Raw genomic sequence first — 19,267 nt, 5'->3', positions numbered from 1 at the left:
GAGCCCCCTCCACTCCTTCTCCCGACAGTAGGGCCCCCTCCACTCCTTCTCCCGATAGTAGGGCCCCCTCCACTCCTTCTCCCGATAGTAGGGCCCCCTCCACTCCTTCTCCCGACAGTAGGGACCCCTCCACTCCTTCTCCCGACAGTAAGGCCCCCTCCACTCCTTCTCCCGACAGTAGGGCCCCCTCCACTCCTTCTCCCAACAGTAGGGCCCGCTCCACTCCTTCTCCCGATAGTAGGGCCCGCTCCACTCCTTCTCCCGGCAGTAGGGCCCGTCCACTCCTTCTCCCGACAGTAGGGCCCGCTCCACTCCTTCTCCCGACAGTAGGGCCCCCTCCACTCCTTCTCCCGACAGTAGGGCCCGCTCCACTCCTTCTCCCGATAGTAGGGCCCGCTCCACTCCTTCTCCCGACAGTAGGGCCCCCTCCACTCCTTCTCCCGACAGTAGGGCCCCCTCCACTCCTTCTCCCGACAGTAGGGCCCCCTCCAATCCTTCTCCCGACAGTAGGGCCCGCTCCACTCCTTCTCCCGACAGTAGGGCCCGCTCCACTCCTTCTCCCGACACTGGAATGTGCCGTGCCCAGGTGCTAATCACCCCGATAATTGCCTCAAAACTGAACCGAAAATATATCGAAACTATTTTCACACATATAACAAAATCTGAAATAAATGAAGTAAAGTAGGATGGGGAGAATGGGGGAGTTGATGAGCGAGGGGAAGAGGATAATTATGTAATAACCAGTTGTGAATGAAGAATCTATTCTATATGGTATATGTACTCTATATCAGTCCACCGAATCCAAGCAGTCTTATTGGTCTACTCTAGTCTACTTGGAGTACACAGTGAGAGCCTGTGTAATTTACAATGGCAAGAAGACCAAGACGAATGGATGCACATGCTAAGTTAGCGGTGCTACAAGATCTGAATGAAAACGACTCAGAGGGCGGGGAGGAAATTAATGATGACATCTCTGATTATTCATCTGATTCTGAACCTCAGCCAGAATAACCTACACCTCCAAGGCCTAAATGCAAAAACATCCAGAACGGTGCTCACTGAGAAGGTGCCCACGCCACCACCAAATTAAACAGTGAGATAGGAGAGTGGAAGGGACGACACCATGTAGATGGAACGAGACGGTGACAATACTACGGGCTGATTATCAGCACAAAATGTCATCACTGAGATAGCAGGCTCTACATCTCAAGCAAAAAACAACATCAGCAATACACTCACCAGCTTCTGTTGTTTATGTGACACGGACATGCTACAGCATTCAGGGACTGTACCGTGGCTAAGGTGCACACGGAGCAAGGAGACACTGCCTGGAATCTGTCTGTTGATGAGCTGGAAGTGTTCATTTCAATCCTGTATCTCCGTGGAGCATTCGGTGGAAAGAGCGTGTGTATGGAGAGCTTCTGGTGATATACTTTTCTTTGGAGAAACCATGTCATGGGATCGCTTCAGAGAGATCATGCTTTACCTCCATTTTGATGAAACAGAAATTCGCCATGGTATCCAACGTATAAATACCTGAATATTTTTAAATGCTGTCATATCGACAGTTTTATATTCATTATAATTCATTAGTATTGCTTTTGTGCTGATTTTCGCTATTTGTGAAGCACACTTGGTGGTTATAAAATGTTTAGGATATTGATGTTTTCATAATTTCACCGCGCGTCTTACTGCCCATGAGTCTTTGTCATGTATTGTCATGTTGTGTCTTGTTCCTGTTCTTTCTCTTCACCCTGTCTCCCTCTGCTGGTCGTATTAGGTTACCTTTTCTTCCCCTCTTTCCCCCAGCTGTTCCTTGTCTTCTCTAACTACCTCGTTCACCCCTTTTCCCACCTGTTCCCTTTTTCCCTCTGATTAGGTCTCTATATCTCTCTCTGTTCCTGCTCCTGTCTTTGTCGGATTCTCGTTTGTGTTTCTCATGCCTGAACCAGACTATCGTCGTGTTTGCTGCAACCTTGTCCTGTCCTGTCGGAATCTGCCTGTCCATCTGAGCCTACATGTGTTTCGTCATTAAAGAAACTCTGTTTTGTTAATTCGCTTTTGGGTCCTCATTCACGCACCCCTGACAGTCTTGGTGTTTTTGTTATTTTTATAAAAAGAAGCTGGTAACCAGTTCCAACACATACACTTTCTGTTTTAGATTTTTAACAAAGACACTCCACCAATAAAATCAATTGAACACCTGATTTATTTTTATTTTTTACATAAAGCCGACAGTAACATAAACGAATGAAAATGCTATTTAGTTTATAATTGTTTATAATTGTAATCATATTCTAATGTTACCTTAGACCTTCATAAACATTTGCAAGAGCATATATGAAATGATTTAATTACGCTGTTAAAATGTTGCAATCAAAATGACTGCTCATTAGCTTGAAGGGGGAGATGCTCGAGGCTCAGCGGTTTTAAACTGCTGCCAGACACTGTGCAGTCAATGGGGTAGCTAATAAGCCTAACTCATGGCTATTGACTATTCTTACTTAGCCGACTCCCTCTCCCTAAAAACATCATACAAAAAGGGCCATTTTAAAAAGGAGGCCTTTAATAACAGGAGCAGGACTCTGCTGGACTTCTAAAGAAAACCAGCCATGGAGCAGGTAGCCTGAGACGATGCCTGAGGCTGCCCCACAGCGTTTGGGGAGTGTTTTGGAAGCATTGAGGCTGGATTTAACCGTAATTGGCTGTTGTTTGCAACAGATTGAGCCTAACACAGAGCGCTTGCTGGGATAGGAGTGTTATTGATGTTGCTGGAGGAGAGAGAACATCTGTTTGTCTCGCTAGCGCAGAGTGGTAGATAGATACAGGGAGAGAGACACAGATTAAACAAGGATGGCTCTGTAAAGTTACTATGGTACTGTAGGAGAATTGATTGTAGGAAAGTGCTGGTGTAACCAGGCAGGTGCTACACATCGGTGGTGGATGGGGTGTTGGGTGAGTTACCCCACACACAATGCAAAGCACTTTCAAATCGAATGAAAAGTGTGTCATAATCTTCGTCATTATCTCTGTCATCATCGTCCTTGTCATCATCATTGTCCCCAAGCTAGTGCCTAGGCTTTAGCTCAACAGGTGAGCACAGTTTAGAGTTGTGCAGATAGGTTCAGTCACGTGTGTGTGTGTATATACTGGTATGTGTGTGAACACACACGTGCAGGTGTGTGAAAGCAACTATAGCCTCAGTATCTCCACATCTCTCTCTGTCTCCCTCCCTCACTCCCAGCGGGCGGGCGGGCGGGCGGGCGGGCGGGCGGGCGGGCGGGCGGGCGGGCGGGCGAGCGAGCAGAGCAGAGAGGATGTGACTAAAGTGTTGCCAGCAGATGCTCATGTTCTCCTGCCTGGCGCCTTGGGACACATCAAGGAGACGACAGGACTTTGTTCCCTTTCTAGGCGTGACTAATCCTTATATCCTTGTAATCAGGCAGACAGGTAGTGGAGCTAGTGGAGGCTTCTATGTGTGGCTGGATGTGTGAGTGGAGGGACAGAGAGAGGTAGAGAACAAGGTGTGTGTGGGAGTGGTTTTATATTCACCTTGTTCCATGCCCCCCTTGTATCGCTCTCCTTCCATCTCTCTCTCATCTCTCCATTTTTCTCTCCATCTCTAAATTACTACAAAAAGCAGCCAAAGATGAAGTGATTGTAATACAGTTGTCCACAATGGTGTGAATTGTAGTTTAATGACCATGGTGTTGGAGGTGTAGCAGGTAGAATGAGAAACATAGAGCTGTAGTGCATAGTGTCAGGGTCCATAGGAGCAGAGTGACACACACACACACACACACATAACCCCCGTCCCCCCAACCACACATACAGTGGCTTGCGAAAGTTTTCCCCCCTTGGCATTTTTCCTATTTTGTTGCCTTACAACCTGGAATTAAAATAGATTTTGGGGGGCTTGTATCATTTGATTTACACAATATTACCACTTTTTTTAATTGTGAAACAAACAAGAAATACAACAAAAAAACAGAAAACTTGAGCATGCTTTTTATAACCCAATCCTGATCTGTACTTCTCCACAACTTTGTCCCTGGCCTCTTTGGAGAGCTCCTTGGTCTTCATGGTGTCGTTTGCTTGGTGTTGCCCCTTGCTTAGTGGTGTTGCAGAATCTGGGGCCTTTCAGAACAGGTGTATATTTACTGAGATCATGTGACACTTAGATTGTATACAGGTGGATTTTATTTAACAAATTATGTGACTTCTGAAGGTAATTGGTTGCACCAGATCTTATTTAGGAGCTTCATAGCAAAGGGGGTAAATACATATGCACGCACCAATTTTTTGCTAAATTTCACTTCACCAATTTGGACTATTTTGTGTATGTCCATTTTATGAAATCCAAATTCAAATCCATTTCAATTACAGGTTGTAATGCAACAAAATAGGAGAAACGCCAAGGGGGATGAATACTTTTTCAAGGCACTGTACAGAGGATGTGGTGTCGCAGCCATCCATTAGCCTAGTGCAGGCAGTGCTAACCCTGGTGTGACCCAGCAGGAGCCTCCAGGACAGCTGTACAGATAACATCATTAAGGACCTTTCATTATAATCACCTAGCAAATGAGGGGAGAGGAGAGGAGCCACTCTATGGGCTTCATGTAGTGGACTTTTAAAAGGAGAACATGAAAGGGACAATCTATCTATCACTCTCCCTCTTATCTCTCTCCTCTCTTACTATCTATGTTCACCTCTCTAGATTCTCTCTCTCTCTGTCTCTCCCCTTTCCTCATCTCTTCATTTCTCCCTCTTATCTCTCTATCTCTGTTCACCTCCCTCTATTTTCTTTCTCTGTCTCTCCCCTTTCCTCCTCTTCATTTCTCCCTCTTATCTCTCTCCTTTCTTACTCTCTATTTCTGTTCACCTCCCTCTAGTTTCTCTCTCTCTCTATCCCCTTTCCTCCCCTTGCTCCATCCTCCATGTCTCTCTCTCTGAATTGCTGTCATTCCTCCCTTCTTCATCAACATATTTCATTAGCATTGAAGATAACAGAGGGTAACAATGGGTATTCCGTTTATAAAGGTCAGATACAGTACCTTCAGAAAGTATTCACACACCTTGACTTTACCCACATTGTGTTGTTACAAAGGGGGATTCAAATGGATTTCATTGTCAATTTGTGTCAACAAACAATACTGTAATGTCAAAGTGAAATAAAAATTCTAACATTTTGTAAAAAATAAATAAAGTATTCAACTCCCTGAGTCAATACATCTTATAATCACTTTTGGCAGTGATTACAGCTGTGAGTCTTTCTGAGTTAAGACTTTAAGAGCTTAGCACATCTGTGCAACATTTGCCCATTATTATTTTCAAAAGCTCTGTCAAATTGGTTGCTGATCATTGCTAGACAACCATTTTCAGGTCTTACCATAGATTTTCAAGGTGATTTAAGTCAAAACTGTAACCTGGCCACTCAGGAACCTTCAATGTTTTCTTAGTAAGCAACTCCAGTGTAGATTCGGCCTTGTGTTTTCGGTTATTGTGACTGGTGGAAAGCAGACTGAACCAGGTTTCTTTTTTATCCTAAAAAACTCCCTAGTCCTAAAAAAGGCAGCCACCACCATGCTTGAAAATGGATGTGTGAGTGGTGTATATAGTTCTTGGTTTATTCCACCTCCACCCCATGAAGTGTTGTACATGTCCAGGTGTATATAGTTCTTGGTTTATTCCACCTCCACCCCATGAAGTGTTGTACATGTCCAGGTGTATATAGTTCTTGGTTTATTCCACCTCCACCCCATGAAGTGTTGTACATGTCCAGGTGTACATAGTTCTTGGTTTATCCCACCTCCACCCCATGAAGTGTTGTACATGTCCAGGTGTATATAGTTCTTGGTTTATCCCACCTCCACCCCATGAAGTGTTGTGCCCGTCCTTATTTATCAATATTGCGTAGTACTTCTGAATGGAATTTAGAATGTTCGTATGCATAGAAAAATGTGATTTATCAAACAGTTCTACGAACTTTATACACACAGTGGTAGGACATAACCGTTAAAAAATACCAATTGTTCTCAGCCACAGTGCTTGTGCTCAACTTTGGCTATTTGCATTTAGAAACACCCCTAATTAACCATATATGGTCAAAATCATCCCTTTAAAGCCTGTGGGAATATACAATGCCATACCATGAAATAGCCTATGACTGAAATAGAGGTCAAAGGGTCAGAGATTTAGTATGACCAAAATGTTTTATTTGGCTCAGTTGTGGTTGGACCAGTAAAAATGAAAACATAGCTACCAAGAGAGGACCATTAAGACAATTCAAGTTGCTTTAGAAATGGCAAAATATACAGTACCAGTCAAAAGTTTGGAGACACTTACTCATTCAAGAGTTTTTCTTTATTTTTTATTGTAGATTGATAGTGAAGACATCAAAACTATGAAATAACACATATGGAATCATGTAGTAAGCCTAAAAGTGTTAAAAAAAATCTAAACATATTTGAGATTCTTCAAAGTAGCCACCCATTGCCTTGATGACAGCTTTGCACACTTGGCATTCTCTCAACCAGCTTCACCTGGAATGCTTTTCCAACAGTCTTGAAGGACGTCCCACATATGCTGAGCACTTGTTGGCTGCTTTTTCTTCACTCTGCGGTCCAACTCATTCCAAACCATCTCAACTGGGTGGAGGTTGGGTGATTGTGGAGGCCAGGTCATCTGATGCAGCACTCCATCACTCTCCTTGGTCAAATATCCCTTACACCGCCTGGATGTGTGTTGTGTCATTGTCCTGTTGAAAAACAAATTATTGTCCCACTAAGCGCAAACCAGATGGGATGGCGTATCGCTGCAGAATGCTGTGGTAGCCATGCTGGTAAAGTGTGCCATGAATCATAAATAAATCACTGACAGTGTCACCAGAAAAGCACCATCACACCTCCTCCTCCATGCTTCATGTTGAGAACCACACATACGGAGATCATCCATTCATCACCTACTCTGCCGCTCACAAAGACACAGCGGTTGGACCAAAACATCAGAACAAAGGACAGATTTCCACTGGTCTAATGTCCAAATGTATGCACACTCTCATGCAAATGTTCATGTTGATGAATCTCACACTGCATGGAAATGATCTCACTCATGGATTACGCACATATTTGTGCTTATGTATGATTGATAAATGAGGCCTCAGGTCCCTACAGGTTAGGGTTTATCCAACCTCCACGCACGCAGTGCTCGTTGTGCCAGAACTTTGCTATATGCTAATTTAGCTGCCCTCCTCCTGGGTAATGTTGCTTTAGCTCATTCGCTGCCTGTTATACACAGTAATAGCTCGTTAGCTAGCCTCATTAGCCAACCTTGGCATCCGTGACAGAGAGGGAGAATTCTCCAGCCATGTATACGGGTAAAATAGTGAAGCAAGCTACATTTTCATATATTACACATTTCTAATTTTGTCAGAAAGTGTTTTCATTTCAAGTTAAAGTGTACTGTTAGCTCACTAGCTAACGTTAGCTGACCCGCTAGCTAACGTTACATGTATGATCTGTGTAGTAATATTATTTGCATCGCAGAGCCATTTGATTTGCTAGTTATAGCCTAATGTTAGCTAGCTAACATTGAACCTAGTTGGTTAGCTACCTGCAGATTCATGCATGAGTTTGGATTATGGTTCGGTGTTTAGCTAGCTAGCTACATCTTAACAAAAGACTCCACTATGCAAGTATCCATTTCAACAGAATGTTCATGATGTCACTGCGAAACGATAGCTGTTGATCGACGTAGCTGGTAAATTCGCTCTAGCTATCTACTCCGATTTCAGAGCACACTAGTCTGAGTGTGCCAGAGCGAAGAATAACTGACGAATTTACGAACACTCAATACCCGTTTTAACATGGCCGGTGTCAGTAAACGTTGGCAAAAAAAGCATAATGAAATTGTTGCCAGCAGCACAGTTGCAGTCACCAACGCTCTGGATGACATAAAACAGCCTAACCAGCTCTGCTAGGGCGAGTGAAATGGTCAGAGTGAGCTGTTCTCTCATTTTTATCTGAAAGTAGCTAGCCAAAGTTAGCCAGTTAGCTTAGGCCGTTGTTGTTAGGACAGAACGCTCGGATCAACCCTTAAAGAGATGGGTGGGGCTAAAGCTTGAGAGGGTGTGAACAATGCTGAATGGGTGTAGACAAAGAAGAGCTCTCCAGTAGGTACTAAAACATTCAAACATTCATTTTCTCAAAAGTGAGGTTACACGTTTATAAACCTTCAAAGCAGAATTAATTTCCCTTTGTTACTCAACTGTAGTGTATGATATATCATTTTATAGCTCTACTTTTATCCAATGTAAAAAACATAATTTCTAAATTTAGACATGACTGAACGGAGCCGGCCGGTCACATTTGTGTGTTCGTGTACCCACCCCTGCACCCACTTGTTCCGCCATAGCTGTTGGAAGTGTGTATAGACAGTCGTGATTGATGGGAACCAAGGTAGAGAGCGGTCACTAAAGTCCTATTAAGGGGAAAATACAGACTACACCATGAACTCAAAGACCCCTATCTTCTCTCAGCCAAAGACATTAGGTTTAATCAAATCGAATTGTATTCATCACATGCCCCGAATTCAAAAGGTGTAGACTTTACCGTGAAGGGCTTCCTTGCGAGTCCATTCCCAACAATGCAGAGTCCAAAAGTAAGACAGATATTTGCTAAATTAAAAAAAGACATAGTAAGACAATAAAATACCAATAACGAGGCAATATACAAAGAGTACCAGTCATAGCCACGGGGAGTAGGGGTGCTGACGGGCCGCAACACTCGCTGATAAATACAAATAAATATATATACATACACACAGTTGAAGTCGGAAGTTTACATACACCTTAGCTAAAAACAACAAGCATTGCCTTTGAATTGTTTAATTTAAGTCAAACGTTTCAGGTAGCCCTCCACAAGCTTCCCACAATAAGTTGGGTGAATGTTGGCCCATTCCTCCTGACAGAGCTGGTGTAACTGAGTCAGGTTTGTAGGCCTCCTTGTTCACACACACTTTCTCAGTTCTGCCCACAAATTCTCTATAGGATTGAGGTCAGGGCTTTGTGATGGACACTCCAATACATTGACTTTGTTGTCCTTAATCCATTTTGCCACAATTTTGGAAGTATGCTTGGGGTCATTGTCCATTTGGAAGACCCATTTGCGACCATACTTTAACTTCCTGACTGATGTCTTGAGATGTTGCTTCAATATATCCACATAATTTTCTTTCCTCATGATGCCATGTATTTTGTGAAGTGCACCAGTCCCTCCTGCAGCAAAGCACCCCTAAAACATGATGCTGCAGTTGCAAACCGTAATCTGGCTTTTTTATGGCGGTTTTGGAGCAAAGGCTTCCTCCTTGCTGAGCGGCCTTTCAGGTTATGTCGATATAGGACTCGTTTTACTGTGGATATAGATACTTTTGTACCTGTTTCCTCCAGCATCTTCACAAGGTCTTTTGCTGTTGTTCTGGGATTGATTTGCACCTTTCGCACCAAAGTACGTTCATCTCTAGGAGACAGACATCTCCTTCCTGAGCGGTATGACGGCTGCGTGGTCCCATGGTGTTTATACTTGCCTACTATTGTTTGTTCAGATGAATGTGGTACCTTCAGGTGTTTGGAAATTGCTCCCAAGGATGAACCAGACTTGTGGAGGTTGGCTGAAATGTATTTTAATTTTCCCATGATGTCAAGCACAAAAGCACTGAGTTTGAAGGTAGGTCTTGAAATACATCCACAGGTACACCTCCAATTGACTCAAATGATGTAAATTAGCTCATCAGAAGCTTCTAAAGCCATGACATCGTTTTCAGGAATTTTCCAAGCTGTTTAAATGCACAGTCAACTTAGTTTATGTACACTTCTGAGTCACTGGTATTGTGATACAGTGAATTATGAGTGAAATAATCTGTCTGTAAACAATTGTTGGAAAAATTACTTGTGTCATGCACAAAGTAGATGTCCTAACCGACTTGCCAAAACTATAGTTTGTTAACAAGAAATTTGTGGAGTGGTTGAAAAACTAGTTTTAATGACTCTAACCCAAGTGTATGTAAAGTTCCGCCTTCAACTGTATATATATATATATATATATATATATATATATATATATATATATATATATATATATATATATATATATATATATATATAAAAATCCCACCAAATGAATACACTAGGCCTTTATTACTCCTGTATAAGTGGAGAAAAACACTCTCCAGCAGAGCGGAGAATAATTCTCCACAGCATGGAATGTGAGTGTGTGGGTAGAGTCTAGTGAGTGTGCATAGAGCCAATACAAGAGAGTCAGTGAAAAAATAGCAATCTATATGTGTATATACTGAACAAAAATATAAACGTGACATGCAACAATTTCACTGACTTACAGTTCATGTAAGGAAATCAATCAATTGAAATAAATTAGGCCCTAATCTATGGATTTCACATGGCTGGGCCAAGCCCAGCCAATCAGAATGAGTTTTTCCCCACAATTGGGCTTTATTACAGACAGAAATACTCCTCAGTTTCATCAGCTGTCTTGGTGGCTGGTCTGAGACCATCCCGCAAGCCGGATGTGGAGGTCCTGGGCTGACGTGGTTACACATGGTCTGCGGTTGTGATGCCGGTTGGACGTACTGCCATATTCTCTAAAACGAAGTTGGACGCATTTTATGGTAGAGAAATTAACTGACAACAGCTCTGGTGGACATTCCTGCAGTCAGCAGGCCAATTGCACACTTCCTTAAAACTTGAGACATCTGTGGTATTGTGTTGGGTGACAAAACTGCAGATTTTAGAGTGGCCTTTTATTGCCCCCAGCACAAAGTGCACCTGTGTAATGATCATGCTGTTTAATCAGCTTCTTGATATGCCACACCTGTCAGGTAGATGGATTATTTTGGCAAAGGAGAAATGCTCACTAACAGGGATTTAAATACATTTGTTCACAAAATCTGAGAGAAATACGTTTTTGCGCGATTGGAAAATGTCTGGGATCTGTTATTTCAGCTTATGAAACATGGAACCGACACTTTACATGTTGTGTTTATATTTTAGTTCAGTGTATTTCAATTGACTGATTTCCTTCTATGAAATGTAACTGAATAATATATTTGAAATTGTTGCATGTTGCGTTTACATTTTTGCTCAGCACATTTCATTGTTCCACTGTTCTTCTCTTTGATCATGCATCAAGTATGAATTGAAAGAATGATCATATTTTGGGGCATAGCTTCCTTACTAATCGCCTCTTTGTTCTTTACTCTCTCTCTCTCTCTCTCTCTCTCTCTCTCTCTCGCTAAACATTATCATCTCCTACAACCCTACAACTCTGTCTGTCTCTGTCTGTCTCCTTTTCCTGATTGGGGAATGTGTCTCGAATCCTCCTCAGTGATAAAGACTGAGAAACCACTTCCTCTCCGTGTTTACATGCTTCTCCTGTCTACATAATGGATGCAGGGATGGATATGAGCGCTAAATGGAGGGGAAACTAGTAGTCTGGATTTACTGTCTCAGAGGAGGGGAGAGGCAGAGAGGCAGAGAGGGGGACACAAAGAAAGATATGTATGTGTTCAAATTCAATTCACTTCAGATCTTGTCAACATAGATATTTTTCAGATAATTAGTTAAGTCTGTTTCCTCAATTGAATTCAGAACTGATTGAATTGATCCAAATTTTGCTCCAATATTTATTTGGCACGCATAGGAGATTCACTCCAGATCCATAGTCTAATCAAATATGGACTGGATACAGACATAGTTGTCAGGTCGACTTGTTTGGAGGGATGCTGAATCTTCAGAGCTCCTGTGTGAGAGTTGTAAATAATTTACCAGCCTGTGGCCAAACTGTGGCTCAAAGCATTTAGTCCTCATTCGGAATTCAAGTGCTTTGCTAGAGCGTTTAACACAGTCTGAATTGATTTAACAGCTTAAACCAAGGGGGTGTGATCATGCTGGGGATGACTGACCTTTTGAGTGTGTGTGTGTGTGTGTGTGTGTTGGGCTCCAACAGGCACAGTTTTGTTGGCATTTGTGTTAATCCTCACCAACACAGTCCATTCTTCCTGTCACACACACACACACACCTGAATGAAGTCTCAAGTTTTTGTCCTCACAGCACCAACAACTAAGACACACAACTAAAGCATGTTTCACATTTCCCTCTCATTGCATATCATAGAGCACGTCCTCATGACACAATACAATTCACCTCTTCCCCCTCGCCACTCACAATACGGGGTCCAGCCTGCCTGACAACCATCGCTGAGATCCTCAGATAACAAGGCAGATACTTTTGTTAAACAGAAAACCCAAACCCATGGCAGCAGATCCACAAGGTCTGCCATTAGAAGTGACTGAATAGTTCCCTTAATGAAAAGCACCTTTAGTCAATCTGCTTTCTCTGTGAGAGCTTCCCATGTCTGGAACACACTGCCATCAGACACACAACTGCACCAACTGTCACACTTTCACAAAAAAAACAGACATGGCTAAAGGCCAATCAGACATAATCCCTAGCTGTGTATTGTCACTTTCCATATTGTCTTGTTGTCTGTAGGTTGTGAGGTATGGAAACACTGTTGCTTTTATATATTTAGTTTTGTTGCTTTTTGTGTAATGTTGCTCTGTCTGCGTGCTGCTTGTCCTATGTTGCTCTGCATGTGCTCACTACTCATTGTTTGTCTGTATTGTAATTCTTTTAATAACCTGCCCAGGGACTGCGGTTAAAAATTTGCCGGCTGGCTACACTTTTATTGAAACGTTGATTAATATGCACTGTCCCTGTAAAAATAAAAATAAATAAACTCAAACTATGGATATCGCCATGGCAACCACACGTCAACCGGTGTGGGCACAAGTCTCAAGTCACTCAGTATAATTAGCTGTCTGAAAAGAAACCCCCGTAACGGATTTCATTATCAAAACTTTACATAAACATTGCAACACACCAGTTCATTAGGAAGAAACAGAGAGAGAATGTAAATAAAATTGTCTTTCATACTGAATGAGAGGCGAACATTGTTCGGGTGTTGGCTCTTCAGGAAGGATCAGAGAGAGGTTTGAAAGTGTCTGCACTGAGAGAAATGAGTGTCACAGTTATCACAGTAGGTTTTCCACTGATAGATGTACAGTGAGGAGCTCATCATGAGAGATCACGTTATGTGTTGTCAGATCTGCCCCATAATGGTCAGCCCATTAGGATCCAAACAGCTTAATTCAGACTCTTAGGAGGTGCTTCCACAATAATGTGATTTGTACCACATTCAAGATAAATGATTGGATTCTTCACACATCACATTAATCCCATTCCCTTTTCAAGATAAAAAAAAAATGATATGAAAACAAGCTTTGCTTGTTTACTTACAAGACCATCATGCTTGATTGAGCTGTTTTGTCTTTCTTTGGTCAGTAGGTGTCCAACATAATAACAGGTGGTTGTGTGTTGGACACAGTCACTCATATATAGAGGTCTATAGAGCCTGTTTTCATTCCTGATCTATATAACCGTTAGCTTACCTGTATAATATTGACAAGCTCAGAAACACTTCTTTTGCAAACATGGTCTCATGCAGTGTAGGTCCAATCCCTGTACCTTTTGCAGAATATCAGTTTGTCCCTGATGTTTTTCCTGGAGAGAAGTGGCTTCTTTCTTGCCCTTCTTGACACCAGGCTATCCTCCAAAAGTCTTTGTCTCACTGTGCATGCAGATGCACTCACACCTGCCTGCTGCCATTCCTGAGCAAGCTCTGTACTGGTGGTGCCCCGATCCCGCAGCTGAATCAACTTTTGGAGACGGTCCTGTCGCTTGCTAGACTTTCTTGGGCACCTTGAAGCCTTCTTCACAACAATTAAACCGCTCTCAATCAGCATGACAGAGTGATCTCCAGCCTTGTCCTCATCAACACTCACACCTGTGTTAACGAGAGAATCACTGACATGATGTCAGCTGGTCTTTTTGTGGCAGGGCTGAAATGCAGTGTAAATGTTTTTTTGTGGATTCAGTTCATTTGCATGGCAAATATGGACTTTACAATTAATTGCAATTCATCTGATCACTCTTCACAACATTCTGGAGTATATGCACATTGCCATCATACAAACTGAGGCAGCAGACTTTGTGAAAATTAATATGTGTCATTCTCAAAACCTTTGGCCACGACTGTACACTGCGCACCTCCTCCAGGACTGCGGCGCAGAGACGCAAGAGAGTGAACTTCACCGAGTTCGCCCTATTAGTTTGCACGAAATAGATCAACATTCTTTCGTGATCGAATCAACATGATATCAGCCCCTTTTCAATGCAACAAACCAAACCAAATCTAACTTTGCAAGATTGAGCCTGTGATTGTGTTGTAGCCAGAGCAGAACGGAATATAATTATATTGTCGGGGGTTGCCTCAAGCGGTCTTTCAATCACTGGTGAGTGTATGCGGTTTTCAGATCAGAGCAAAACCGCACGTGTGCACATTTGTTGATATTCTTTGCTATTTAGCGAGGAATTAGCCCAGTTATAGGTAAATTATAGGTCAGCAATGTGGAGTTACTGCTTCATACAAGAGCACGTGTGTAGGCTATATTTTAAGCTCAGGTAAAAAGTGTATGTCTTAAAGGGGTAGTGTTGTATTCTGAGACAAGCTTGAATATGCAAATAACCCAATAGGCAGAGGGGTAGTCTACATTGTCTAATTCTCCATATGGAAATAATAGTTAATCGAATTTATATAAAATGGTTTCTTGTATCATATAACACAAAACAATGCAATTTACAAGCCCTTCATAATGTAAAAATGTTTTTAAAAGTCTCATGCAGTGTAGGCCTGCATTAAACACCACATATAGGCTACTGTAGGATATATCATAGAAATCAAAAGCTATTTCCATGTGAAAATGTTGTGGGATTTGCTCCATTGGTTTTATTGGTAGGCCTACATTATGCTCAAATAGCCACAATAGCCTATTGGCTTCTGTCTAAAACTGTAATGGAACAGCCTCAGTGTTCACTGTAAACGTGTGCCGGAAGTTGCACAAAATTCTCACAATGTTCAAGTTTCCGCTCACAAGATCAAACATTTGCTCGGTGCCTCCCAAAAATGTAGGGAACATCACTTCACCCTAAAAACATTAGCCCTCCCTCTATACTCCATCTCTGTCAGTACACTGGTCATTTTTGTCCATCAATTAGTCTTAGCTTTGATAGAGTCAGGAGGCCTACAAAGCTACAAGAAACCCAGGGGAAGATGCAAGCCAATATCGCTAGCAGCGCTAAACACATTAGCTTTAGAATAGTGTTAGCCGCCTCAGTGTGTTCAGCGACAGATAGAAAAAAAGGTGCTTGCAAAGCTCTCTGGCAGGCAGTATGCATTGAGGGTTCATTGGCTTTGATTAGGCATAGTCACTTTATGCACCTGTGATATCATTGTGTAGAGGAGAGGATGTAATGCTAACACAGCCCTCTCATTGTAGCCAAATGGGGAGACTTAGCGTAAGCGTGCCAAAGAAAAGGGGACACTTGGCCTGCAGATCCGAATTCTGATGGATACAGCACTTAAACACAAACTGCCACTGTGAAGATTGTAAGATCTCTACCCCCTGTGATTCATGCTCAAAGGAAGCTCATTGTTTTGTTTTTCTTTGTTTGATTTTCTTGTTCCTTTCTCATCTCACTAACCCCCCACTTCACCTTTATTCAATGAATTTAACTGATAACATTTATGGGTGACGTGAATAACTCCCTTTCTGCAGTACTAGTAACTAGTGACTGGAATTAGATTCCATATTTCCCCAGGGGAAATTAGTGTTACAGTGTGTTTCTAGACCAGTTTGAGATGAAAAGAGGATCTACATTAGAAACCCATTAACCTAGTCATTAGGGCCAGATCTGGGCCAATATGGAGTGGGGGGGATCTAACTTGAGCACACTGACGTCTTATACTGTGACACCCCCAGCCTCGTTTCACACCTGGGGGTGTTGAGTGAAAATGTGTTTGTTTAGATTTTCAGTCTAAAATAACTTCCTGTGTTGACAGCCTTACTAGTGGTTGTAGAAGTAGAGCCAGTTGTTTGAATTAGCCATGATAAGGTGAGCCAGTTGTTTGAATTAGTCATGATAAGGTGAGCCAGTTGTTTGAATTAGCCATGATAAGGTGAGCCAGTTGTGTGAATTAGCCATGATAAGGTGAGCCAGTTGTTTGAATTAGTCATGATAAGGTGAGCCAGTTGTTTGAATTAGTCATGATAAGGTGAGCCAGTTGTTTGAATTAGTCATGATAAGGTGAGCCAGTTGTTTGAATTAGCCATAATAAGGTGAGCCAGTTGTTTGAATTAGCCATGATAAGGTGAGCCAGTTGTGTGAATTAGTCATGATAAGGTGAGCCAGTTGTTTGAATTAGTCATGATAAGGTGAGCCAGTTGTTTGAATGAGTCATGATAAGGTGAGCCAGTTGTGTGAATGAGCCATGATAAGGTGAACCAGTTGTGTGAATGAGTCATGATAAGGTAAGCCAGTTGTTTGAATTAGCCATGATAAGGTGAGCCAGTTGTTTGAATTAGTCATGATAAGGTGAGCCAGTTGTTTGAATTAGCCATAATAAGGTGAGCCAGTTGTGTGAATGAGCCATGATAAGGTGAGCCAGTTGTGTGAATGAGCCATGATAAGGTGAGCCAGTTGTGTGAATGAGCCATGATAAGGTAAGCTGAGGTGTGTAATGTACCCTCAGCATATGTTGTGTACAGTGGAGGACTATGGTGGCTTTTATGCTCTTAACACTTTCATGTCTGTGATCAATGTTAATGAACATTTGTACCTCTCTCTCTCTCTCTCTCTCTCTCTTTCTTTCTCTCTCTCCCTCTTTCTTTCTCTCTCTGCTTGCCACAAGCACTATGTCAACTCCTTAATTGAAAGGAAATATGTGTTAAAATTCCAACTCTATTTCTCTGTTTTTTGTCCAGACCCTGGCATCCGCTGCAGAGGATTTTCAGATGTGGCATCGGTGGAAGAATGATCCTGAGGTGAGCCAGTGGTTGTGGAGATCAACATTATTAATGTCCTCATTATCTCTGGATGCATTACCTATAGAAGCCTTGAACTCTATAAGAAAATATTGATTTCATTCACGATCATATATGATTGTTGTAATTGCCAGCAGCTTACCACCCTGCATCCCACTGCTGGCTTGCCTCTGAAGCTAAGCAGGGTTGGTCCTGGTCAGTTCCTGGGTGGGAGACCAGATGCTGCTGAAAGTGGTGTTGGATGGCCAGTAGAATGCATTCTTTCCTCGAGTCTAAAAAAACTATATCCCAATACCCCAGAGCCAGTGATTGGGGATATTGCCCTGTTTAGGGTGCCTTCTTTCGGATGGGACATTAAATGGGTGTCCTGACTCTCTGTGGTCACTTATCATAAGAGTAGGGGTGTTAACCTGGCTAAATTCTCAATCTGGCCCTCATACCATCATGGCCACCCAATCATCCCTATCTTCCAATTGGCTCATTCACCCCCATCTCCCCCTGTGACTATTCCCCAGGTTGTTGCTGTAAATGAGAATGTGTTCTCAGTCAACTTACCTGGTAAAAAAAATACATTAGATGTTCATTTTTGTATAAAATCTCATTAGATTGACAATAGAGTTTTAATAGCGTTCAATTAAGTAGAATTCAATTAGATTGCATTGGGACACATTCAGAGCCATGCACGCACTGGGTCTTACTCTCTCAAATTCCCATTAAGCCAGTGTACAGTGCATTCGGAAAGTATTCAGGCCCCTTCCCCTTTTCCACATTCCACATTAGTCTTATTCTAAAATGTATTACATCAATGTTTTTCTATACACAATACCCCATAATGACAGAGTGAAAACAGGGTTTTAGAAATGTTTGCAAATGTATTAAAAATAAAAAACAAATACCTTAGTTACATAAGTATTCAGACCTTTTTCTATGAGACTCGAAATTGAGCTCAGGTGCATCCTGTTTCCATTGATTATCCTTGAGATGTTTCTACAACTTAATTGGAGTCCATCTGTGGTAAATTCAATTGATTGGACATGATCTGGACAGGCACACACCTGTCTATATAAGGTCCCACAGTTGACAGTGCATGTCAGAGCAAAAACCAAGCCATGAAGTCAAAGGAATTGTCTGTAGAGCTCCGAGGCAGGATTGTGTTGATGCACAGATCTGGAGAAGGGTACCAAAACATTTCCACATCATTGAGGGTCCCCAAGAACACAGTGGACTCCATCATTCTTAAATGGAAGAAGTTTGGAACCACCAAGACTCTTCTTAGAGCTGACCGCCCAGCCAAACTGAGCAATCGAGGGAGAGGGCCTTGGTTAGGGAGTTGACCAAGAACCGGATGGTCACTCTGACAGAGCTCCAGAGTTATTCTGTGGAGATGGGAGAACCTTCCAGAAAGACAACCATCTCTGCAGTACTCCACCAATCAGGGTTTTATGGTAGAGTGGCCAGACAGAAGCCACTCCTCAGTAAAAGCCACATGACAGCCCGCTTGGAGTTTGCCAAAAGGCACCTAAAGGACTCGCAGACCGTGAGAAACAATATTCTCTGGTCTAATGAAACCATGATTGAACTCTTTGTTCTGAATGCCAAGGGTCACATCTGGAGGAAACCTGGCACCATTCCTATGGTGAAGCACGGTGGTGGCAGCATCATGCTGTGGGGATGTTTTTCAGTGGCAGGGAATGGGAGACTAGTCAGGATCGAAGCAAAGATGAACGGAGCAAAGTACAGAGAGATCCTTGATGAAAACCTGCTCCAGAGCACTCAGGATCTCAGACTTGGACAAAGGTTCACCTTCCAACAGGACATCGACCCTAAGCACACAGCCAAGACAATGCAGGAGTGACTTCGGGACAAGTCTCTAAATGAGCCCGGACTTGAACCCAATCGAACATCTCTGGAGAGACCTGAAAATAGCTGTGCTGCGATGCTCCCCATCTAACCTGACAGAGCTTGAGAGGATCTGCAGAGAGGAATGGGAGAAACTCCCCAAAAGCTTGTAGCTCCATACCCATGAAGACTCGAGGCTGTAGTCGCTGCCAAAGGTGCTTCAAAAAAGTAATGAGTAAAAGGTCTGAATACTTATGTAAATATAATATCATATTTTTATTTTTTTTATCAATGTGCAAACATTTCTCTAAACCTGTTTTCGCTTTGTCAATATGGGGTATTGTGTGTAGATTAATGAGATAAAAATATATATATTTTCTAGAATAAGGCTGTTATGTAACAAAATGTGGAAAA

The 19,267-nt window shown here is 42.4% G+C and overlaps 1 protein-coding gene across 3 annotated transcripts in view; it reads left to right on the top strand.

Moving 5' to 3' along the window:
• The window catches only part of LOC110499867 (voltage-dependent calcium channel subunit alpha-2/delta-1), a 153,128-nt gene that overhangs the window by 45,529 nt on the left and 88,332 nt on the right, over nucleotides 1-19,267 (top strand). For all 3 annotated transcript variants that reach the window (XM_090200896.1, XM_090200895.1, XM_090200898.1), the window contains exon 4: nucleotides 16,955-17,014. In XM_090200896.1, coding sequence (XP_090057022.1) covers nucleotides 16,955-17,014 — 60 coding nt within the window. The remainder of the gene's footprint in view (nucleotides 1-16,954; nucleotides 17,015-19,267) is intronic.

This window comes from Oncorhynchus mykiss, chromosome 15 (assembly GCF_057628025.1).
Source record: "Oncorhynchus mykiss isolate SJ-2025 chromosome 15, ASM5762802v1, whole genome shotgun sequence".
NCBI classification, from domain to species: Eukaryota; Metazoa; Chordata; class Actinopteri; order Salmoniformes; family Salmonidae; genus Oncorhynchus; species Oncorhynchus mykiss.
This window is presented reverse-complemented; position numbering and strand designations above follow the sequence as displayed.